We start from the raw sequence: 25,708 nt of genomic DNA, 5'->3' as shown, positions 1-25,708 counted from the left end.
ATGGGTAGACACTGTATTTTCCCTAACCTCGCTGTCAGAAACAGCCACTTTTAGCTGAAACCTTCTTAAAAAGCCTCCGCCCAAGGCTGACGCCCGGCATGGAAAACTGCAGCCATGGTAGATTGTTTGGCCAAGTTATCAGCAATTGAAAATATGTCTCCTAATGGGAAGTGTCAGGCACCCTCAGTAGACAGGAGTCAGACTAGGCCACGGTTTCCCAAACTGGGGGGTGCCCCCATGGGGGACTGTGAAGCAACCCAGCCCCCCACCACAGCTGAAGAAAAAGCCGGCCTTTGCTTCCAGCTCCCAGCCCCTGCCATTTTACATGGGCGACATGGTACAGCCGCTATAAAAAGCGGGTGGCCGACGAAGATGAGTGTGTATTGGGGCCTGGGGGAGGAGAAGAATGGGGTTAGATGGGGGGCTGGGGGTGCCTAGCTTGAGGGAGGGGGGTGGGGTGAGATTGTGGGTGCTGGGTGCCTGGCTTTGGGGAGCAGGGGCTCAGGCAGGGAGGTTCATGGGGCACGGGTGGCCCTGGCAGCGTGGGGCCCAGGCGGCTGGCAGAGCAGGGTTCGGTTGGCTCAGACGGGCGGCTCTGGCAGCACAGAATTCAGGCGGCTGGCCAGCTGGCGCAGACAGCTCTGGTGGCTCACACAGCATTCAGGCGGATGGCCAGCTGGGGCTGCATCAAGCACCCGCAAGGGGCTCAGAAAAACTATTTGTACTTTTTTAAATTTTAAATAACATTTTTATATCAAGTTGTGTCTATCTTAAAATAGGAATTGAATGTTTTGTTAAAAGAGGGGGTTGGATGATGGTAAAGAAGAGGCGGGGGTGGGAGGATCTCTCAAAACTCAAAAGGGGGGCGTGATGCTGAAAAGTTTGGGAGCCCCTGGACTAGATGATTGCAGCAGAAGGGGTGTGCGGGGTGAGAATAATTGCAGGTTGTCATCTCGCAGTAGACGGAGTAATGATAAAGAAGCTGAAGAAGACCGTGACCATAACAGACAGCTACACTCTTCTCTGCGGCAATCCAGGGACGGGACCGCAGAGCTCAAACAGCGCGGGGTGATGTACAATGGACTTCGCTCACAGCGGAGGCACCAAATACAAATCCCACCAGAGCAAGGCAGAGCCAGGCCTCCTCTAGTGGTGTGATGGGGACACCGCTTGTCACGGGCTTTCTGTCCAGGGTCTGTCCTCACCTGGCTGTGGTGGCAGAATGGACACACACAGCAGGACGGTGAGGGCTGGGAGTGGGGCCCCCTCCCAACAGCAAACATGTCACTCACTGAAACAAAGGGGAATGGCTGCCCCCAAGTAAAGTGCTGGCAGTCAGCAGAGCATCTGATTCTCCCTGGGAGGCATCAGAGAACGTGGTCATCTTTCACCTTAGGAAGCGGGTTTTACCCACGCAAGTTCATCGCCTGCTAAGCTTGTTAGTCTCTAAGCTGCCGGCGGACAGCTTGCTGCTTGCTTTCAGTGCGATTGTGCACTGTGCCTCGATTTGACAACAAACACAAAACCCATTGAGAGGAATTCCCAGACAGGGGTTTGCTTTGGATTATCACAGCAGAGGGGAAAATATTCACACATTTAGTGCCTAGCCAGACCACTACGAGCTAGTCTCACCATCAGCTAGCACAGGCCAGAGAATTCCACCCAGGGATTCTCGCACTGGCCCAGTAATGTGTGAGTGGGCCACGCATGCAGCTCCACAGGTCACACCTCTCTAAATCAGCATGGGGAATCTTTTGGGGCTTGGGGCCATGGACCCACAAAAAATCAGCCGAGGGCCTCACAAAAGTGAGAGCTCTTACCGATGCGGCCCCTGCCTGAGATGTCTCACTCCCTCACGCTTCAGCCCCACCAGGGGAGTCAGGAGAGGAAGGACCAAGGTTTAGGGCTTCCCCCAGGCCAGATTAACCCTTCTGAGGTACCAGTAGATGTTGTGGGCCACCCCTAAGTTCTGGGGTGGGGCTAAAAATGAGGGGTTCCAGGTGTGGGCAGAGGCTGCTGGAGAGTGGGATGGGGGTTCTGCATGGGAGGTAGGGTGCAGGAGGGGGTCAGGGTGGGGGATCTCAGCAGGAGATAGGGGGCTGGGGTGTGGGAGCTGGGCAGAAGGGAAGGTGCAGGAGGAGGCTAGGAGGTAGGGTGCATAAGTGGCTGAGGGTAGGAAGGTCTGAGCAGGAGGAAGAGTGATGAAGTAGGCTGTGCGCGGGGAGCCTGGAAAGGAGGGAGGATGCAAGGGCTGGCTGAGGGTAGGGGAGTCTTAGTGGAAGGAAGGGTGTAGGCTGGGGGTGGAGGTGCAGGGTCCAGGCAGGAGGTGGATGCAGGGGTTGGGGTCTGGGTAGCGAGGGGGTGCACGAGGACGAGGGGGAGAGCTTACCTGGGGCTGGAGCAGTTCCCTGGGGGCACACGTGGCTGCATGCCACCTTCAATCCCAGGCACACACCCCCCACTGGCCATGATTGCTGCTCCCGTTGGCTGGGAGGGAAAAAAGCCCCCGGGCCAGCCCTTCCCTGCACTGCCATTCCTCCAGGCAGGGGTAGGAAAGGGAATGGCAAGGAACAGTCGCCTCCTCCTGCCACCAAGCAGAGCTCGCAGGCTGGACCCAGCCTGGTCTTGCCTAGCTTAGGCCCGCAAAGCTTGGGACTCTGCTCCCCCATGCAGCAAGGAACTGGCACTCACATTGCAGCCCTGGTGGAGAGGACTGCAGGGCTGGAGCACCAGGGTGGGCTCCCTGATGTGTGCGGTGGGTGGGAAGCCCTGAGCCTCACAGGCTGTATCCACGCAAGCTGTGGGCTGGATTTGGCCTGCCAACCACAGGTTCCCCACCCCTGTTCTAAATGGCCCTGGTCTCACTCCAGGCAGGTAGACAACTCTCCACGGCAAGTGGCTTTGTGTTAAGAAAGAGGAAACATTGAGGTACCCTGTTAACAGAATCATAGAATCCTAGGGCTGGAAGGGACCTTAGGAGGTCTTCAAGTCCAGACCTCTGCCTGAAGCAGGACCAACCCCAACTAAATCATCCCTGCCAGGACTTTGGCAAGCCGGGACTTAGGAACCTGTTTGTTTCTTTTTCTGTTTGTAAGCAGCATTTGCCACACAGCTCCATTATCTCCACTAGCTACAATCCAGCTAACAAGCTCATCCTAAGCCTGAAGGCCAAATCAATGGCATGTTTCCACTCCATGCTGCTGACTCCATCTGCCCCAGGGATGGAAAACAGCCTGCGGTTTCCTGTTTGCCTCCTCCCTTGACTTTGAACTGCAGCTCGTATAATGAATATACGAAGGTCAAACAGAGCTGCCTTGCAGTTTTTCTGCACAACATGTAGCAAAATGCTGTTTTATTCATTTTGCTCTTTAAAATACACACTGGGCCACTTCTTCTAGATGCATATCAAGGCAATCCTGACACGGCTAACACTAATTCCCCCAGGAAACTATATACTCTTCCTTCCCCATAGCCATTTCTGTAATTAGATTGATCACATCCTCATCCCATCCAAAAACCCCATACACCCAACTGCAAGACTGAGCTTCAAAGAACCCATAGTTCACCTAGAACGGGAAAGAGTCTTGAGAAAGGAGTTGAGAGGGAGCTAGTTCTTTTTGACTTTCTGCAAAACTTTTATACTAAACACTATATCCCAAACTACCACATTGAGTTTGCCTGACTGTTTAAATGTTGAATTCAGATTGCAAGTAATTTTAGTTTCAGTTATTGTGGCAGTTGGGATTGTGTGGCTGGGAGGGCTGGAACCTCTTCTGATCCCTTGTTCCCCTGATTGCCTTTGATCAGCCTCAGGATCAGCCTTCCCCTGTGTGACTGATGAGGAGGGAGGCCTGACCGAGGTTTGCAGGCTTTATAAAGCCAGACTCAGAGCGACTAGGGAGCAAAGTGGACAGGGAGCTGCAGGCAGGGAAGTTTTAAGAGGAAGTTTGACAGTGTGGTTCTACTATGGTTAGGAAAACCCACAACACCTGTGCCAGCACTGCTCCTGTCTCCTCCACCTGCACCAGACAGACCTCCTGACCATGGATGCTTCTACCCACACCCCGGTGTGGTTTTGCAGGGACTGTGACTTGCAATTCTCACCTACTAAAATCCAGGCTGTGGAGACCATCTAACGTGGAAGGTGTCTTCTGGTAGAAGCTCTCAGGAAGCAGGTGGTGGAGCTACAGGAAGAGGTAACTAGGCTTTGGAGTATTCGACCTCACAAGCAATTCCTGGACAGTATTCATGTGGAGACAGCTGAGGTTAAGACAGCTGTCCCACCACACAAGAGTACTGACACACCATCAGTGGAGGTGGAGGTGGCTCAAGGGGGACACTGGCAGCTGGTCACTTCCGGCAGCAGGCAGCGCTCCACTCCTGCTCCCAATCCTCCCACTGTGGTACTGGGAAACCGTTACACTGTTCTGGATAAGGGAGATAAGGAATCATGCCCTACAGCAGAATCAGAGAAGCCTTGTACCCGCAAGGCTGGGAGTCTGCTGCTGCCACTATGAGGAAGAAACGTAGGGTAGTGGTGGTCAGAGACTCCCTTCCGAAGGGGACGGAGGCACCCATCTGTTGCCCTGACATGGCATCCCTGGAGGTATGATGCCTGTCAGGAGCCCATATCTGAGACATTACAGAGGTGTTGTCGAGGATTTACTGGCCTACTGACTACTACCCCATGCTACTCATCCATGTGGGCATGAATGGTACTGCCAGGTGTAACCCTGAGCAGATCAAGTATAACTACGGGGCTCTGGGAATACAGGTGAAAGAGTTGGGAGTGCAGGTAGGGTTCTTCTCAATCTCTCCTGCCAAAGGTAGAGGCCCAGACAAAGAGAGGTTCATTCTGGAGGTGAATGCCTGGCTGCAAGGATGGTGTTGCCAGGAGCGCTTTGGCATCTTTGATCATGGGATGCTGTCCCCTGAAGGACTGCTAAGCAGGGACGGAATTCATCTTTTGAGGAATGGGAATGACGTATTTGGATTGAGACTGGCTAACCTAGTGAGGAAGGCTTTAAACTAGGCTCGACAGGGACAGGTGACCAAAGCCCATTGGTTAGTAAAAAACATAGGTTGGAAATTGGGGATCATTGGCTATAATAGCAATACAAAAAGAGGGACTAGCCAGAACTGGGAGGCAAAAGCAACTCGGTATCTTACATACCTACATACAAATGTAAGAAGTAGGGGTAATAAGCAGGAAGGGTGATGTCATGATGTGTGTCTACTACAGGCCACCTGGCCAAGTAGAAGAAGTGGATGATACTCTCTCTAAACAACTAACAAAATTATACAAAACATAGGACTTGGTGGTGAGGGGGACTTCAACTATCCAGACATATGTTGGGAAGCTAATACAGGGAGGCACAGAATATCCAGAAAGTTCTTGGACTGCAAGTATGACATTTTTTTTTTTATTTCAGAAGGTGGAAAAAGCTACTGGTGGGAAGCCGTTCTAGATTTGATTTAACAAATAGGGAGGAACTCCTTGAGAATTTGAAAGTGGAAGGTAGCTTGGGAGAAAGTGACCATGAAATCAGAGAGTTCATCACTCTAAGAAATAGTGAAAGGGAGAACAGCAAAATAGAGACAATGGATTTCAAGAAATCAAATTTTGGTAAACTCAGAGAGCTGGGAGGTAAGATCCCAGGGGAAGGAAGATTAAGAGAAAAAACAACTGAAGAGAGTTAGCAGTTTTTCCAAAGGGACATTATTAAGAACCCAAAAGCAAGCTATACTGGTGCTTAAGAAAGATACACAGTACAGTAAAAGACCACCTCATCTTAGCCAGGAGATCTTGCATGATCTCAAAATCAAATAGGAGTCATACAAAAAGTGGAAATTAGGAGAAATTACAGAAGATGTATATTAGCAAACAATACATGTATGCAGGGGGAAGATTAGAAAGGCCAAGGCACAGAATGAGCTCAAACTAGCTGGAGACAAAAGGGTAACAAGAAGTAATTCTATAAATATATTAGAAGCAAGAAGATGACCAAGGACAGGGTAGCCCCACTACTCAGTGAGGAGGGAGAAACAATATCAGGAAATTTGAAATGGCAGAGGTGCTTAATGACTTCTTTGTTTCAGTCTTCACCAAGAAGGCTGATGCAGAAATGTCTAACATAATGCATGCTAGTGGGAAGGGGGTAGGTTTAGAGGATAAAATACATAAAGAACAATTTAAAAATTACTTAGAAAAGGTAGATGTCTTCAAGTCACCAGGGCCTGGTGAAATGCATCCTAGAATACTTAAAGAGATGATACAGGAGGTTTCTGAGCCTTTAGCTATCATCTCTGAAAAGACCTGGAAGTTGGGAGTGATTCCAGAAGGTTGGAAAAGGGCAAACAGAGTGCCCATCTATAAAAAGGGAAAAAAGAACAACCCAGGAAACTACAGACCACTCAGTTTAACTTCTATGCAGGGAAAGATAATGGAGCAAATAATTAAGGAATTTGTCTGCAAACATCTGGAAGCAAATAAGGTGATAGGTAACAGTCAGCATGGATTTGTGAAGAACAAATCATGCCAGGCCAATGTGACAGCTTTTTTTGGACAGGATAACAAGCTTTGTGCATAAGGGAGAGGTGGTGGATGTGGTATACGTAGACTTTAAAAAGGCATTTGACACAGTCTCTCGTAATCTTCTTATCAATAAACCAAGCAAATACAACGTAGATGAGACCCCTACAAGTGGGTGCATAACTGGCTGGATAACCATTCTCAGGGAATAGTTATTAATGGTTCACAGTCAAGCTGGAAGGGCATAACAAGTGGGGTGCTGGAGGGATCTGTTTTGGAACCGGTTCTATTCAATATCTTCATCAATGATTTAGAATTTGGCATAAAGAGTATGCTTTTTAAGTTTGCAGATGATACCAAACTGGGAGGGGTTGTAACTACTTTAAATAATAGGCTCATAATTCAAAATGATCTGGACAAACTGGAGAAATCGTCCGAGATAAACAGGATAAAGTTTAATAAGGACAAATGCAAAGTACTCCACTTAGGAAGAAACAATCAGCTTCATATATATAGAATGGGTAGCGACTGTCTAGGAAGGAGTACTGTGCAAAGGGATCTAGGGGTTACAGCGGACCACAAGCTAAATATGAGTTTGTTGCGAAAAAAGCAAACATGATTCTGGGATGCATTAACAAGAGTGTTGAGAGCAAGACATGAGCAGTCATTTTTCCGCTCTACTCTGCGCTCATTAGGCCTCAACTGGAGTATGGTGTCTGGTTTTGGGCACCACATTTCAAGAAAGATGTGGAGAAATTGGAGAATGGCCAGAGAAGAGCAACAAGAATGATTAAAGGTCTAGAAAACATGAGCTATGAAGGAAGACTGAAAGAACCGGACTTGTTTAGTTCAGACAAGAAAAGACAGAGGGGACATGATAGCTGTTTTCAAGTATCTCAAAGAGGGTTACAAGGAGGAGGGAGAAAAATTGTTCTCCTTGGCCTGTGAGGATATGACAAGAAGCAATGGGCTTAAACTGCAGCAAGAGAGGTTTAGATTAGACATTAAGAAAACTTCCTAACTGTCAGCGTGGTCAAATAGTGGAATAAGTTACCTAGGGAGGTTGTGGAATCTCCATTGCTGGAGATATTTAAGAGCAGGTTAGATAGACACCTATCAGGGATGGTGTTTGATCCTGCCAAGAGGGCAGGGAACTGGACTTGATGACCTCAAGGTTCCTTACAGTTCTAGTGTTCTATGATTCTAGAATAGAAATGACCGTTCAGAGGGAAATAGTGGAAAATATGAGGGTGGGGTGATCAGTTACAATAGGAGCAAAAGAGCTGACAGCAGCCAGGAAAGGACAAATTCATTCCATACAAGACCTTCACACTGCTGTCTGGGACAAGGGCTTGCCATGCTCATCCCAGACTGAGCAAAGGAATTCCATAGCTCAGCTTTAATAAGACACAAGGCTGTCTCTAGGCTAGGCCTTCAGCTGAAATATTTTACCCTGGCACTGACCCAGGTACAGCTCTGCTGCTGACGACAACAATGGTGGTGCTCCAGATGGCCCACAGTGCTATCAGCTCCGGATTATCTAATCCTGCTTGGGTAAGAATGCCTACAACTTGAAGCACTAATGCACCCGCTGCTGCTACCACTGCCAGAACTGCTCTTGTTTTAGTATGAGGAAAGCACTTTTCAGACTAAAGCCCAATGTATACCAAGCTCCTCAGGTCAAGGAAACTACCGAAACCAAGCTTGTTTGTCTAGGAGATGAATCCACATCCCCAAAGGAATGACCTGTGACTGCCAGAGCCAGCACTTTGGAATACTCTAGGGTAGCTCACACCCTGCGGAGATGGCCACTGTGCTGGACTGACAGAGCACAGTGTGGCCAGGTCTACACTGCCAGAGAAATTTGACTTAAGAGCTGCAACTCCAGCTTAGAGAACACAGCATCCGCACTGTGGGAGGTGGATGGGAGAAACTCTCACATCACCTTCCCTTACTCCTCACAACCTGGTGGAGTCCTGGGACCAAGAGGGGTGCCATCAGCTGTCAATTCAGCAGGTTCTTACAAGACCCACTAAATCAAACCCTGTGAGATGGCTCTGCAGAGCATTGAGCTCTGCATAAGTGAAGACAAGCCCTAAGTCTGCCTCAACCCAGAGAGGATTCTGGGGCTCATGGAAGAGAAATGCTATTGACAGAACGAAGGCGCAGAGATAACAAGGTGTTGGGGTTTCTGTGCCCCTCGCTTTCCTTTTCGCAGACTCTTCCATCCCCCATGGTGTCTGCTGCCCTCCTTTCCCTCTCGCCCTCCCTGGCCTCACAGCGTCCCCTTCCCTTTCCTTAGTCCTCGCATGCAGTCTCTAGGCCACCAACATGATCTCCCCTTTCACTGAACCCCTCCATACCCTTCCCCTTTGGCGTGCAATCGCCCTCCCTCCCTTCTTCCCACTAAACCCCTCCTTGTTCTCTTGTACCTTCCAGTCAATAGCTGGGACTAGTCACTGACAAGACAGTGGCTTAGAGAGACCAACGGTGGGAACCTGGCAGCTGTGTCTATGTTCTGACAGGATTTGTATATCAGACAGGCATTTCTCTAATAGGCCAGCTGCAGGTTAGCCCCAGCCCAAAGCCAATGACTCGTAAACAGCACCCTCAAAGCCTGGGGAGGGAAAAGTGGCTGCTCCTCCTTTATAGGATCAACACACTTTACAGTTGATTTACTGGCACCCAGTTACTATTTTCAGACTTTAAAATCTTTGGGGCAGGGCCTGTGTTTTCTTTACCTTTGTCCTGCACCTAGTGCAACAACAGAACACACAACACAGTAATCAGCAACATGGCTGGCATTTCACAGTTACAATTATTCTGTATGTTTCTGAAATACAAATATAAGGCAACTGCTATTCATTACAGGGGATGAGCTTGTGGAACACGCTGTAACAGCTTGAAATACTACATCATGAATGCTGCTCTCGGTGTGGGGTGCAGGGATGCCTTTCAAACATGCACAGTTGAAATGCACTCGCCCCTCTCCAAGAGAGAGGGCAATTAGGCAATGGAACAATCTGCCTTGGCAGGTGGCTGAGGCAGTCCTTGTAGGAGCCTGCAAGGGGAGAGTGACAGAAAACTTGAGAGGCAAAGGGAACTTCTGCTCCTGAGGGGAAGCCTCTTGTAGCCCATCAGCTGTTACAGAAAGAAGCGCATATTAAATATTAGCCACATAACACAAAGCAGGCTCCTGTGGAAACCAGGAAGTCTGACTTGTGACAAAAAAACCCACCCAGACACACACTTATGTTCTGAGAAAATGAGCCTTTTTAATTGGGAGCACGAGTTTTTCCTGCTATTGCTATATGGGTATAAGCCCTAGTGTAGACAGATTATAGTGGTCCATTTCCCTCCCCAAACGGCACTAAGCTAGGCACTTTGGTTCCAGTATAACTGAGTCCAGCATGGTTCAATTGTTCAAGTGGTACGCGCCAGCAGGCTCTCGGGTGAGACCTCGCCATATCTTCTGGTATGTCCCGGTTTAGACAAGCTGAGATGTCCTCTAATGAGAGGGGTGGGAACACGATGCCGTACTTGTCTCTCTAAAAGCTCCTGGCACCTCAGCGCACAAGCAATTCATCTACCCTACAGAAACACAGCCTGCTAGGAGAGAGCTGTGGAAACAGACTGAAAACTGCCCCAAGGGCAGGAAACTGGCCACTGTGGAGAGAGGCACTGTATGTGGTGCCCTCTGGGAGTAATAACTGAGCAGAAAGTCGGCAGCAGCTGGATGCGGAGGATAGCGGAAGCTATACCACAGATTCGTCCCTGGGGCTACAACGGCAGCTTTAATAGACCACTAACTAAATCACTCTCTTTTACCCCATCACTTTAGAACTTTGACTGATTTTTTGTACCTGCCTTCGTCTCTGAGCCAGTCATTTTTATATACTTCAGTTTTCTTGTGTCTTCTCCTCTGTGCACCTCCTTCCCTCACATGAGAGTCCAAAGTCATAGAATGCCCCTGCTACCAGCAACTTTTGCAAGACTGGGATGAAGAGGCGTTGTGCTAGTCAAAGAGACCCCTGTGCTAGTTATATTCGGATGGTGGTGTGGGGTGATCCTTGTGGCTCTTTTGTGGCCATCCATGAAGGGAGACCATTGTTCTAGCTAATGGGAATATCCATGCTGATTCAGGCACATCAACTCACAATTTCAAGACTTGTCTACTTAGTGGTGCACTGCCAGTGATTGCTGGCCCAGTGTGCCTAGGTGGGGTTACTCTGGGTCATATTTTAGACTAGGATTGGATCTCGTTGTGGTCAGAACATCACCTCCTTTGTGCACGGATCCATTCCTACCCAACGCCTTTCAAAGCCGATGGGATTGCCTCGCTGTGCTTCATACTGTCTGTGGTGCTCTGATTTCAGAATTCTCTGCAGGAAAATACAGCAGCTGGTGAAGCTTGCCATTGGGGTCCTCATTTTGTCACTGGCCATCATAGGTGTCATGCTCACAGATAGATCAGCACCCCTCAGGAGCATTGCTGAGTCTTGCAGTCTGTGGCAAAACCTTTTTGCAGTGCATATACCAGGGGTGAGCGACCACCAGCATATGTGCCACTCTTGGCATGAGATGCCCATTTCCATGGGCACGTGAGGCAGGAGCTCAGCCCTGCCCCTCCTCTCCTATGAAGTCGGGACCTTGCTCAAAGCCAGGCTGCCTGTAGGTTAACAAAAGATGGGCTAATGCTACCAACCACCACCTAAAGTGGTAAAGCTCTGCATCTTCATTTATTTATTAATGAAGCTGTTGTAAGTAGGACTATTAGTGACTTTTAAAAGTATCACTGGCACTCGGACTGTGCATAGAGGTCAAAAGGTCAAATTTCGGCACTCCACATCAGAAAGGTTGCTGACCCCGTGGTGAAGATGAAGGCCAAGCTGTCTTCTTAGGCTGTGTCTACAATACAGTCTACGTCAGCAAAACATATACTGGTCAGGGGTGTGAATAGTCCACCCCCCGAGTAATTTAGGCATTTGATTGCACAGTGTTACGTCAACAGCAGGGTGTCTCCAGCCAACACACTTACGCAGCCCACAGAGGTGCTTTTTCATACTGGTGAAAGAGCTCTCTCATTCTGGTCACGTCTGCTTTCTCACTCCGCACCGAGAATCTTCACCAGCTGCACCACTGTACCTATGGACATGTCCTTTGTTGGAATATCTACACAGTGCAGACTAGTGGAGCTGTCTCATTCTCACTAACCACTGCCTGGTCGCAGGCCTCCCGTTTTGGCGGAGAAGGGAGAGTGACAGTTGTGCCGAAGGAGCTCTGCTGCTCTCTAGAAGGCTCTTAACACCCTGGCCCTCAAGTCTGTGGGAGCCAGACATACTCAGGGAGAGGGCTGCTGGAGCTTGGAATTCTCGTTGGGGCTCCAGGGAACGGAGTCAGGATCATCCATTTGCTCAGGCTGATGCTGGAGGAAGCCAGGTGGTAACAAAGAGTTCAAAGGAACAGGATGAGAATGGTGGTTGCCACAAGCTGACATTGCTTTGTGGACTGGTCTAGATAGTGACAGTTCCCGGCAATATGTGGACATTGCTTTTAATTAGGTTTTACTGATGTTAATGCAGGCTCAGGCAGCGAGTGCATGTTATCCGTGGAGCTGCTGCAACTACATTAGCTAAGACTACACTAGGAATGCTAAATGGTTAACCAGCCCTTCCTTGTGAACTCGGGTGGTGACCGGCTGGGCTGGACTGGAGCAGCTCTGGCCCTAGAGGGGCCAGTGAGTTAGCCAACAGGATCTGATGGCCACAGCTCGACCCCACAGACCCAGCAGGCCAGGCGGCAGACTCTTACGTTAACCAGTTAAGCACTAGTATTCTAACATTCCTAGATCATATAACAGTTTCCATGCATCATAATTATTTATATAACAGTAACATCCGAGCCCAGGCCTCTGATAGCACTTTCCCATACCACAATATGTAGGAACTACGTAAAACTGAAGTTAGCTGAACACGCACAGATCCCTAAGGAATCCTGCACTTAAACCAGCAAGCCCCTCCACTCACAAATTAACCCGCAACAGAAGCTTGGCTTACTCTGTCCGTAGCTCAAATGACTTCCTACTCCCAACCCAACACTAACTCCCTGGGAAACCTTAAAACTCAAGAAAGCCACCAGTACAGATAATGGAAGCAAAGCCACAATGGCTGTGTGTACATATGCCACTTCTTCCAGGAGCAGAATGGTAATGAACTATCCAGAAAACGCTAATGAGGCACGGATGTAAATTTCCCATGCCTCATTAGCATATGAGCACGATTTGGAATCTGGAAAAAGCTCTTCTGGACTCCAAAATACATGTGCGTGACCTACGGGGATCTTCCAGAAGGAAACTCTCCTTCTGGAAGCCCCTTCTCCCCAAAATTTTGAGGAAGAAGGGTCTTCTGGGAGGAGGGTTTCCTTCCAGAAGATCCCCGCGGGCCGTGTGTCTGTACATGTATTTGGGAGTCTGGAAGAGCTTCTTCCACACTTCAAATCAAGTGCCCACATGCTAATGGGGGCAGGAAATTTACACCCATGCCTCATTAGCATCTTCCGGACGGCTCATTACCATGTTGCTTCCGGAAGAAGTGGCACGTGTGGACGCAGCCTATGAGAAGAGAGATCTGTTATCGTCTACTAGACTGACGTTCCTTGCCTGCCATCTAGTGGAGAAAAGACAAGGGAGGGAATGTCTTGCCTTCCATTTCCAGCTTCTGGCAACTTTGCACAGATCTGAGCACAGTAGTGGGAGTGCATTTAAAAATCCCTCAGGCCAGCTCTCTCCTCCTTGGCTGGGTCCTGATGACAGCTTAATAGCTGAATTCACGAGGTCCCAGAGATGCTGCCAGTCTCACCCAAACACCATCATCCTGGGTAAGGGTCTCAAGATTCCTACCAGAATCTCCTCTTCACAGCTCCCCATTCACCTCAGTACTGCAGGACTGAGATACGACTTTGCATCTCCACAACAAATGACATAACAGATATATTTGAAGCAAGTGGTCTGCTAGTATCAGGTCCCCACAGAGTAGTGTCCGCTGTGCCAGAGGGGGTTTTCCCCTTCAATTTGGATAGTCAGAAGAAATCCTTCCAGTGCCATACCTAATACATATACCACAAAGGTACAAATCTGCTTCTGTCCTGAAAAATCTCACTTCATTAGGAGTCAGAATTTCTTTATCTATCCAAGCTACTGCATCCAAAGCATCTCCTGAAACCCTCAAGCTGCCTAAAGCAGGGCAGAGAATCAGGCTCCTGACGCCTCTCCACTCTCTGCCTCACTCTGCTTGAACAGGATGCAGCACAGAAACCGCACCAGTGAGTATGTATCATTCCCCTTTTAGTTACCAACCTAACACATGCCTGTCACAAAGAGAAAACCAGGGAAAACCGCAGTGGCTACAAAAGGTTTTAAACACAGTATTCAACAGATTTACACAAAAAAGCAGTCACAAAGAAAGCATAAAATTGTCCCGTTCAAAATGATTGCAGGGGGTTAGAAAACAGGAAGTTTACTTACAGCAGCTGAAATATGAACACAGTAAGTATCTCAACCACAATTAAGAAGCTAACAAAACTGACTTTGTGGTGAATTGGTTCATTGATCGGGACTGTCACTACCATGGCCACTATGAGAAAGATACCAGGTCTATCAAAGTTGTTTTGTGCCTGATCCCAATCTGAGTGAAGTCAATGACAAGGCTCAGTGGCTTCAGCAGGAGCAGGACCTGGCCCTTTTTGGTAAAATAAATGAATACATTGATTTATAACACCATCCAATGACTGTTCTGCAGCTCCTTCTAGTGGTGCAGCTAATTCTGGTCTGTTCTGCAAACTGGCTGCCTCTTGGGAATATAATCAAAATTGCAGCCACACTGAGAGAGGCAGCAACCCCATTCACTGAATGGAGACAACAAAACAAGACCAGTATTTCTAAACTGATTTAAAATTTAATTTTAATGGAATACAATAATTTATACATACCTTCCGTCTGCCTAGATAAACAGTACGTTGTACAGACTTATCTAGTAACAGTTTGTTCTCTAAAATACATAAAATACATGAACCCGTTCTTTTTCCTGTAAGGCAGCACTCAGTCAGCTTCCCTGACATTTGTTACAGCGCAAACACCCAACTGCTTTCAGAGAAAGGAGAGAGGGGTTACCCTGCTGAAGCTGTAGTTGCATAAATTCAATTCTGAGTTGTTCATTTTCTTTTTCAAATTCACGGGTGAAAGCATCTCGCTCTGCTGTGAGGCTACGGATGTGGCCCACATAATTCTCCACCTATAAACAAAGAGAGCAGATTTCAAAAACTCTGGATGCGTGCCTTTCATTTACGCACAAGTCGTTAGTATCATGAGTTCCTGCCATACCTTCACAGGTTAGGATAGGAACCTCAATGCACTTTTGCCAGGAAGAAATGAAACATTCACAGAGCAACGTTTCTTTGTGTTCTTTTAACTATTAAGCATTTTGTGACTACAAAGGCACTATTCATTTCTTTCTCTCGATGGTTTACTAAGATTGACTGAAAGGCCCAACATTACAGAAAGGGAAATAGACCAGTGAGGTACACAATGGCATAGACACCAAAAAATGCAGGTGTACGCGTACATGCACACGCGTGTGCACATGCCTTTGTGTGTTTGTATCTGTGCGCACGTTTTACACATACAAAGCCTAAATGTGCACACAGCAGCCAAAGGGCTAACTGTGCAAAACAGCAGCCAAAGGGCAACCTGATGGAGCGAATACTGAGGACACAGAATGATGCACCAAACAGACTGCAGCTTTGGCTACCAAGCACTGATGAGGGTTTAGAGCCACCTCCAAACCCCACACAAAGGGAGGCTTCCTCCCCCCATCACCCGGCAGAGCCCATGCTCTAGATCTAGCCTCAGCTCGACTGATCCAGCCTGCAAGGCTTGGGGTGCTCCATCTCCCACCCCACTGCAGGCTGGGAGCTGGGGAGAAACTCCAAGCCTTGGGTTTCGGATCCATGCAAGCTGATCCGGAGATTCCCCACCTCTGGTGTAGGGTGTCCCAGGATATCTCCTCCACTTTCTTCCCATGCCTTCCCCCAGGAATGGTCAGCAGGTGGGGTGCGAAAGTAGTCCATAGGTTAATAATGGGTACAGGAAAGTACAGGTGAATGAAGAGCTGAATTTCACAAGTGTGGTATTCTGTCAGGAGAGCTGACTAAGCATATGAGTGCAAGGAAGGCACACATAGCTCTTTTCCTCCACAGTGAAAAGACAGACATGGACATGTGTGGTGTGGACCACTGCTCAAAAAAGGCCGAGTTAAGGTAAGGTAGGTGCGTACCTTAATGTTGTAGTTTTCTGATTTTCAGTGATGCTTTCCTTCGTCTCTTGGCTATTCAGGAAAGTGGTGACATCACAGAAATATTGCCCACTGTTGTCTCCACCAAAACGTCAGGTGTCTTTGAACACCCGAGTGGAGGTGCCACACAGTGTACGACAGCCAAAACTGATCATCAATTAACTAAACTCCTCCTGCTTAAATCCAGGGTTTGCTGGATTTTGTAATCTTGCAATACAATTGGGCATTATGGATCACATTCGTAAAAACCCACTGTTATCTCTAATTTAGAATAATGCATATGCAATCCATTGCTAACAGGCACTGAGTGATGCAATAATTAAAATGAATCCATTTTTAATTTTATCCCAGTAACAAACCATGTTCAGAAAGGCAAAACATCAGACTTTAAAAACTGGAAGTCAAATTCTACTGAGGAAAATAGAAGCATAAACTCTGGAAAGTCAAGTGTAAAAGTGTAACTGGGCTGGCCGAAAAAGAATGTGAAGAGCAAGTAGCAAAGGATACAAAAGCAACAAAAATACCTTAGAAGCAAGAAGCCTGCCAAATAATCTGCTGGGCCGCTGGATAGCTGAGTGCTGAGGGGTAACTGAAAGAACCCAGGACCATTTTGCAAAGAAGCTAAATGAACTCTTTGAATATCTTCACTGCAGAGGATGTGAAGGAGAGTCCCACACCTGAGCCTTTCTTTTTAGGCGACAAATCTGAGGAATCTATCCCACACTGATGTGTTCATAGGGGAGATTTTGGAATGAATTGATAAACAGTAATAAGTTACCAGGACCAGATGGTATTCACCCAAGAGTCCTGAAGGAAAGCAAATATGAAATTACAGAACTACTAAGTGTGGTACATAACCTGTTGTTTAAATCAGCCCCCATGCTAGCGGATAGCTAATGGAACATCAATTTTTTAAGTAAGCCTAACTTCAGTACCAGGCAAATTGGCTGAATTACTAGATTAACAAGACTCATAGGGGGAAGAGTCAGCCAGGCTTTTGTAAGGCCAGTCACACCTCACCAATCTATTAGAATTCTTTGCGTGCCAACAAACTTGTGGACAAGGGTGAGCCAGTGGAAACAGTGTACATGGCCTTTCAGAAAACCTTTCCTGAGGCCCCTCATCAAGAGCTCTTCAGCAAAGTAAAGCCGCCTGGGATAAGAGGGACGGTCTTCTCCTGGGTCAGTAACTGGGTTACAAGGGGAAGCATAATTAAGGCTAAGATTCTGTCATGGTTATTTTTAGTAAAAATCATGGGAAATAAACAAAAGTTCACAGAGCTCATGACCTGTCCATGACTTTATTAAAAATACATGGGATCAGGACTACAGAATGGAATCTCTTGGGAAATGGAGTTGGCATGCCAAGCTCCAAGGCCATTGTGGGGGCACAGCCCCAACACCAGCAGCTGCAGTAAGGGTGCAGCCACAGGCCATGCAGCCCCTGTCCTGTAGCTGACTGCAGCTGCAACACAGGGATGTGCAACCCCTGGCCACAGCCCTTGGAAGCCCCGAGGGAGTCATACAGCCCTGGTTGCAGCTGCTAGGCAAGGTTGCACGGTCCCAGCAGAAGACACAGGTGGAAGTCATGGGGCTGTAATGCACAAACTTGGATTCAGAATGGTCCCACTGCAGCTCCTGGTGGAAGATGTGGGGCTGGGATGCAGTGGGGGAGCACAACCCCCACACTGGAACTCACCACAGCAGCTGGATAGAGGCATGCAATCTGGCTGCAACCTCCCCCAACCTACCCCAAGCCACAGAGCAGGGGCTGCCAGATCCAGGCTCCAGATATCCAGCCCCAGTTGCAGGGCAGTTGAGGACAGGTCTGCTTCAAGTTCTGGTTTCAGCTGCAGCATGGCGGTCCGATAAAGTCACAAAGTCCAGGCCTGCTGTAACTTCTGTGGCTAAACAGCAGTCTCAGTCATAATAGAAAGCACAAATACACGTGAAAATGACTAATGTCATTTCGCTCTTACCTCTCTCATTTCCTCTGCCTGCTGTTTTTTAAGGTTCTCTAAGTCCTGACTAGCAGACCATAACTTGCCTTCAGTGCGCAGGAGTAACTGCCAAACATAACAAAGTTGTTCATCTACAGAAGCTGAAGGGTCGATTCCTTCTTCCTTGAGCCTCTCAAGTATGTCTCCCACCTGTACTTTTTCCTGTTAGAATAAATCAACAAAATGTAACTTACTCAAGCATCTAAAACATTTCCTCCTGGGAAGAATTTGTGTGGTCATAATACTTCTGAACCAGTAAAAGTTAAGTTACAATGAATGCGAATTTAATGGCAGTGCGAAAACAAAACAAAAATGTGATGGAAGAATGTGACTTCCAAAGGTATTTAATCATATCAAATTTGACGACTCTCATTTGATGAGAGGAATTTGGGATGTGGGGAGTTTTATCTCATATCTCATTATGGAAAGCAATGCAAAAATATACCATGGAGATTACCGGGTTTGCATGGTGAGGGAACACGATGCGTACAGCAGAACAGCAGGGACACTCAGCTCCCGGTCTGGGCAACGCCAATGGGCAGCACCAGCACAGGGCTGGACCACCAGACGACAGTTATCTGAGAAACAAGGTGGCTGCAGAAATACCTTACCGGACTAACTTCTACTGGTCAGAGACACATGCTTTGAACCAATATGGAGTTTGGCTAGCCAGTAAGACTGTGATCGCCTGGGAGGGGGGGCTTCCCACCAACCCCAACAGGAACTGGAAGGTTCCACAGCTCTGGAAACCCAAGATCTGGCAGGGAGTGAGGGCAAAGGGCAGCATGATGCCGTGGACTGGAGGCCCTGGGAAGGGCGTACAGCATGGCACTGTGGCAGTGGTTCCTGGGGTGGAGCGCAGGGGCAGGTGGTGCCAGGAAGCAGGGTACAGTACAATGTCACAGACATGGGTCCCAGGTGGGCAGGGTGCATCACAATGTCAGGGGAAGGGAGGCTGGGAGGGAGGTGTGGGTGTGTGAGGGGTAGGCGTGGTGACATGAAATGAAGAGTCCAAGGTGGTTGGGGATGTGTGTGTAGGTGCTGATAGGGTGGGGGGTCCGAGAGAGGGGTGCATGTAAGCCAGAGGGAATTGGGGAGTGCAGCCAATGCTTGGGTGGGGTCTCGGCAGTGCAGCTGATGTCGGGGGGAGTGCGGATGATGCCTGGGGCGGGATCCTGAGATGAAGCTGAGGCCAAGGGGGTGTGGATGATGCCTGGGGCAGGGTCCCTGGGGTGAAGCTGAGGTCGGGGGTGGGGGATGATGCCGGGGGCAGGGTCCCCGGGGTGAAGCCGAGGCCGGGGGGGTGTGCGGACAACGCCTGGGACAGGGTCCCGGGGGTGCAGACAATGCCTGGGGCAGGGTCCCGGGTGTGCAGCCGAGGCCGGGGGGGGAAATGATGCCTCGGGCAGGGTCCCGGGGGTGCAGCCGAGGCCGGGGGGTGCAGACAATGCCTGGGACGGGGTCCCGGGGGTGCAACGATGCCTGGGGTGGGGTCCCGGGGGTGCAGCCGAGGCCGGGGGGGTGCAGACAATGCCTGGGGCGGGGTCCCGGGGGTGCAGTGATGCCTGGGGTGGGATCCCGGGGGTGCAGCCGAGGCCGGGGGGGTGCGGACAACGCCTGGGGCGGGGTCCCAGGCGTGCAGCCGAGGCCGGGGGGTGGGGAATGATGCCTGGGGCGGGGTCCCGGGGGTGCAGCCGAGGCCGGGGGAGGGTGCGGACAACGCCTGGGGCGGGGTCCCGGGGGTGCAGCCGAGGCCGGGGGAGGGTGCGGACAACGCCTGGGGGCCGGGGGGTGGGGAATGATGCCTGGGGCGGGGTCCCGGGGGTGCAGCCGAGGCCGGGGGAAGGTGCGGACAACGCCTGGGGCGGGGTCCCGAGGGTGCAGCCGAGGCCGGGGGGTGGGGAATGATGTCTGGGGCGGGGTCCCGGGGGTGCAGCCGAGGCCGGGGGAAGGTGCGGACAACGCCTGGGGCGGGGTCCCGGGGGTGCAGCCGAGGCCTGGGGGTGGGGAATGATGCCTGGGGCGGGGTCCCGGGGGTGCAGCCGAGGCCGGGGGGTGGGGAATGATGTCTGGGGCGGGGTCCCGGGGGTGCAGCCGAGGCCGGGGGAAGGTGCGGACAACGCCTGGGGCGGGGTCCCGGGGGTGCAGCCGAGGCCTGGGGGTGGGGAATGATGCCTGGGGCGGGGTCCCGGGGGTGCAGCCGAGGCCGGGGGGTGGGGAATGATGCCTGGGGCGGGGTCCCGGGGGTGCAGCCGAGGCCGGGGGGTGGGGAATGATGTCTGGGGCGGGGTCCCGGGGGTGCAGCCGAGGCCGGGGGAAGGTGCGGACAACCCCTGGGGCGGGGTCCCGGGGGTTCAGCCGAGGCCTGGGGGTGGGGAATGATGCCTGGGGCGGGGTCCCGGGGGTGCAGCCGAGGCCTGGGGGTGGGGAATGATGCCTGGGGCGGGGTCCCGGGGGTGCAGCCGAGGCCGGGGGGGGTGCAGACAATGCCTGGGGCAGGGTCCCGGGGGTGCAGTGATGCCTGGGGTGGGATCCCGGGGGTGCAGCCGAGGCCGGGGGAGGGTGCGGACAACGCCTGGGGCGGGGTCTCGGGGGTGCAGCCGAGGCCGGGGGGTGGGGAATGATGCCTGGGGCGGGGTCCCGGGGGTGCAGCCGAGGCCGGGGGGGTGCGGACAACGCCTGGGGCGGGGTCCCAGGGGTGCAGCCGAGGCCGGGGGGTGGGGAATGATGCCTGGGGCGGGGTCCCGGGGGTGCAGCCGAGGCCTGGCATTGGGGCTCCCGCCGGGCCAGTCGCGGTCACTCACCCGAGCAGGCTCCTCCATGCGGCGGCAGGCGGGTCCGCTGGGGCCCCCGGCGCAGCACTCAGGACGGCGGGGGGCGGGGCTACGGGAGCCATGGCAACGGGGGCCTTCTAGCTCGCTGCGTAGCTGGCGCTTTGTTTCCGAGCGGCGGGAGTCATGACAACGGAGCGAACCATTCTCGCTCTGCGGGTGAGCTCCGCGCTGCCCCAGCCGTCACGCAGCGACGCTCCCCCCCGACAGCTCGGCTCGGCAGCGAGCACCCAAAGGCGCAGCCGGGCCGGGCCGGGCCGCACACTCACTGCGCGCCCGGCTTGCCATGGCTCGAGCCCTGGGGCTGCGCAGCCGTCCAGCCCGGCGCCCCCTCGCCCTTGCCCCGGGCTGCAGCGGGGTTCAAGGCGGGCAGCCAGTCCGGCGTGGGCTCCGCTGCCACCTGCCCCGCCCCGCCCCGCCCCGCCCGGCCCGGGAGCTGTTGCTGCAGCCGCGGAAGCGGACGGGCGCTTTGCAGAGCCCCAGGAGCGGCGCGCGGGCGAAGGCGCTGGGCTGTGCCTGCCTGTGGCGAGTCCACCCTCGGCGGCTGAGGAGCAGAGCCCCCGCGGCCAGGGGCGCGCAGCAGTGGTCGCACAGCGGGCAGGCGACGGGCGAAGAGCAGCGGGAGCGCGGGCTCGGGGCACCCAGCGGGAGCAGCTTTCCTCAGCAGCAGCTTCGGCTGTGAGGGTTACACAGTAGTCACAGAGAACTGCGCCCTGCGCCACAGGGCCAAGTCGCCCACTGACACCTGCTCCTCGTCATTCCTCTTCCTGTCATGCTTGTGCTTCACCTCCAGGCTCCTAACCTGCCTTCTTTGCGGCTTCATCTCCAACTCCCGTCCCCATCCGAGTCTCATTTCTCACTCCTCCCCTCCGCGCTCACCAGCTGTCACGTACTCGCTTCCTCCCCAGCCTCTTGTGCCCCCCTCCCTTCCTACAGGCCTATCCCCACCTTCTCAGTCACTTCGCTCCCTTTTGGTCAGCCTCCTTTGATGTTTCCTCCACCCCAGGTTCTCCTTTTATCTCACTCCCCCTCCCTTCTTCCACCACTAGGCAAGATCCCTTGATTGTTCCTTGTGCTCCCATTGCAACCTGTATTTCCTCTGCTGTCACCACCTGCACTGCTGCTTTATTCTTCAGTGGCCTCTTTCTCTTGCACTTCCCCACCTCCATCATCTTCAACCCCTCTTCAGTCCTGTTGCTTTCCACACCCATCCCTTCTCTCCCTCTTCTGTTCCCTCAAGAGACACTGCCTGCTTCTATCCCTTTCTGTTATGTACTACCCCCTTCTCAAATCTTCCCTATCCTATTTCCTCTTCAATTCCAACTCCACTCTTCTCCTCTCATTACAATTTCCCTCTTTTGGCAGCTTGTCCTCTTCCAACCCCACAGCCGCGGACTAACAATGTTGAGCCACTGATCAACAGCTACTCCTCAAAACAGTCACTCATTCAGCCTAACCTTCTCTCTCTGCTCTCTCCATCAAGTTCCTCCTGTCCAATGTCTAATTCATCTTCTTTAACAATACTTATGTCTCCTTCACCCCATCCTGCCATTTGCTCCCTCTGAATTCCAATACACTGACACTCAAGATTTCTCAAGCCCTCTTCTCAACTCAGCTGACAACTCCCTCTGCTCAGCACTCTCCCACCGTACGGTCCATCCCTCCAACCCCAATCCCGGCTGGACCCCAACAGCTGCTTCCTCCACCCATAGAATTCTAGGGCTGGAAGGGGCCTCCCGTGCTGCTGTTTGTGGTGTAAGTCCCAAGATCCTGTTAAGAAGCTCCACTCCACTATTTGATTCTGCCAACTTGGTGGCCAGGCAGTACTACTTCCAGTAGAGTAGGATCTCAACGTTCGTGAGGGTTCCATGTTTGAAACCCTTGCAAATGCTGACTTTTCATGAATATGGGGTGTGCCGGGGGAAGCAGGAGCTGCCAGCACGCCTGCCCAGGGCCCTGGGGGAAGCAGCCATTCAGCTGCTCATGAATAATTGAATTTGCAAACATTAAGTTCATGACTTGTGAGACTCTACTGTACATCTCCGATTCCCAAGCCCACACCAAAAAACATTTATCATTTAGACTCCCACCTTAAACTCCTCTAAATCCCTCTTGACTTTTCTGAAGCCTGACAAGATACAATAGAGCCCTCACCAAATCACTGAAACCGAGGCACTCATCTACTTTCATTTACTCTTTCTACCAATCCCATGCTACCTTTCATATTGGTTTCCCTTCTCCTGTTCTCATCACCACCTGAATCTCAGTCTCTTCAGGTTCATTCTCTCCAGATATAAGCACTCCTGGCTGCCAGCTGACTATGACATGCAAAAGCCACTGCTTCTAGGAATCTTTGGTGATCTTAGAATAAGCAAAGGCCACCCTGAAGAATTTCAAATGTCTCTGTTAGTGGTTGACTCTTGACCTCAGGGTCACATTCAATTTCCCTTTTTTTTTTTTTCTTTCTCAAAAGTCAGTGAGTCTGTTACAGATCATTTAAATTAGCCTCCATGTTGCCCAAAAAAGTAGACCTAACTGCAGTTACCAGCTCTGATCACACTACCACAGAACAGTAAATTAAGAAATGTGTTTCAGTACAAACAGCAACATGAAAACAGAATTTAAAGTAAGGAATTAGTGAGTCCCATCAGCAGGTAGGATACCTGTGGTCTGGCTCTGATTGGTGGCAATCTCCACATGCTCCACACCATGTATTTCTTTACCCTTATGTCCTATCTTGGCACTAGGTGCCAGAAGATGATGCCACTTAACAAGGATGAGGCACCTACTAGCCAGCTTTTATTCCACCTGGATCCCTCTGCCCACCAACCATATAGCTGGCAGCTATGAGCACGGACACGGTTCATGGACATCCCAGTGCTTGCCCCTTCTACAGAAAGGGAGACCCAGCCACACAACTACCTTTTCTGTGCCAAGTAACAATCCCTGCCACGTGCTCCAGAACCTTCTGCTGAGTTATAGCTGCACTTTCCTCCACATCTAATGGTCCATGGCTCTATAAAGTCACAAGACCTCCTCATCAACCTCCTCTCCCTATTGGCCAAAATGGTCATTTACCAAACCATGAAGAAACATCTTAACTGGGAGATTCACTGTGATTGCAGGGACTATTTCTATCCCATCAGTCTCACAACCAAAAAGAGTTCCTCTGACTTCACCTCCTTCATGGTGCTGTCCAGGATTCTCTGCTCTCAGTGTCCCCATATGGCTCCCATTTTACATCTTTGATCCACTCCTCCACTTTCCTATTCAACCATTTGTTGTCCCTGGTCTCTGCGACTCCTCTCCAAGTTAATGGGGCAAAGGGAGGGATTTTTGATTTGCTGGGCTCTGCTCACCCTTCTGAGACTTCAAAATATGCTGCTGCATAAGATTTTTGAAGACACAGATACTAGGAAACTGTATCATGCATGTATCTGTTTCTTACTTCCCCGCTCCTGCACAAGGAGAGGATCAGGAAAACACATTCCTCTCCATTCTACAAACTCACACAGTACTATCTTTTGGGGAATGTTTTCATTTCAGTGTATTTTTTTTTTACATAAGGAACAAAGAACTCATGAATTTGTGCATGAGCCAAACCACACTAAATGTTCTCTCTCTCTATCTCAGATAGTTTTTCCTCTGTTTACCTGTTACAGAGATTTCCTCCATCTCCAGTCCCACCCTCCTAAAGTTCACTTTGTTTTTGAGAATTCAGAGCTAGAACAAGCTGGTCCTTTCTTTTCAGAGTTATGTTTATCTATGAATGCCGTGTGTCGAGACTGAAGATTGCTCACTATCTTCTCTTCTATTTCCATTCCTTGTGCTATTTCTTCATCCGAAAGGGATAATTTCATTTCTGAGTCTTTGGTTACAAGAAGAACAGACGTCCTCCGTGAATCAAGGACATTTGCTATCACCACCTGATGACGATACGTCTCCAGAGCCTTCCGTGATTTATCAATTAAGATGGAGGGGTCAGTTTCCAACTTAAAGGAAATAACAAATGCTTCAGGGGCCCATTCTTTGACTAGAGGAGACAGCATTTTTGGCACCATCTTCATTGTGATCTGCATTGGAGGAAAAATTCAGTAGAAACTAGAAGTCTAAGTACAAGTTAGTATGGCATTTAAATGTGAAAGACAAAGACAATGAATCAGCTTTAGGGTTCCCCTTAATCTTTCCCACCCCTGAGCAGATGAATTTTGTTTTGTGCGACATCACTTTCATATTGGTGCACATAACAAAATTTATGTGGTGGGGGTGAGATCAAGACGTTCTGAGTGTGGGAGGGGGCTCAGTACTGGGGCAGAGGCTTGAGGTGCAAAAGTGTGAGGACTCTGGGGCAGGGCTGGAATGAGGGGCTTAGGTCTGGGGCAGGAGTTTGGGGAACAAGAGGCTCTGGCTAGGAATGCAAGCTCTGGGGTGTGGCCAGTGATGAGGGGCTCAGGATTGGGAGAGAGGATGTGAGGGCTCCAGCTGGGGGTGAAGGCTATAGGGTGGGGCTGGATTGAGGGGTCTAGGGGAAGGAGGGCACTCTGGAAAGGAGAGAGGACTCCGTGAATCTCTCTCTCCTCACCGCAACACTGTGGGCTAGGGGGAAAGCAACTCTCTCTCCACCTCCCTTGGTAGCTCCAGGGCTGGGGTAGCAGGATAGGTACCCCTCTCCTGCCCCAGCAGGTTTGAGCTCTGGCTGAGTTGATGCTGGGGAAGGGACACCCAAGCCACTGCTGGGTTTGGGCTTCCCTGGAAATTGGGCAGGGGGAAAGGCTCTCCCCTAATAGCAACAGGTCTCTCCTTGAGCATGGCATTAAATAGGATAACAGTGTTACACGTAGGAGTTATTTCAAAATGTCATCCTGCTAAACCTTAAAAAGGGAGGATCAACAGTGCCATTAAGTGCCTTCACAACAACACTCATTTTGGGTACCAGTTTGGATAAAATGAGGATGTACTTAATAGACGAAGTAGCACAAAGTCATAGTGGTAACATGCA

The 25,708-nt window shown here is 50.7% G+C and overlaps 1 protein-coding gene across 1 annotated transcript in view; it reads right to left on the bottom strand.

The window, feature by feature from the left end:
* CCDC30 (coiled-coil domain containing 30) overlaps window positions 1-25,708 on the bottom strand; it is a 91,914-nt gene that overhangs the window by 63,732 nt on the left and 2,474 nt on the right. Inside the window, exons 3-8 of the mRNA XM_075017962.1 lie at window positions 24,412-24,782; window positions 24,158-24,167; window positions 21,230-21,385; window positions 20,683-20,811; window positions 17,858-18,040; window positions 14,700-14,820 (exon numbers count right to left, since the gene is read on the bottom strand). Of these exons, the coding sequence (XP_074874063.1) occupies window positions 14,700-14,820; window positions 17,858-18,040; window positions 20,683-20,811; window positions 21,230-21,385; window positions 24,158-24,167; window positions 24,412-24,782 (970 nt within the window). The remainder of the gene's footprint in view (window positions 1-14,699; window positions 14,821-17,857; window positions 18,041-20,682; window positions 20,812-21,229; window positions 21,386-24,157; window positions 24,168-24,411; window positions 24,783-25,708) is intronic.

This window comes from Carettochelys insculpta, chromosome 23, assembly GCF_033958435.1.
Source record: "Carettochelys insculpta isolate YL-2023 chromosome 23, ASM3395843v1, whole genome shotgun sequence".
Classification (NCBI taxonomy): Eukaryota; Metazoa; Chordata; order Testudines; family Carettochelyidae; genus Carettochelys; species Carettochelys insculpta.
This window is presented reverse-complemented; position numbering and strand designations above follow the sequence as displayed.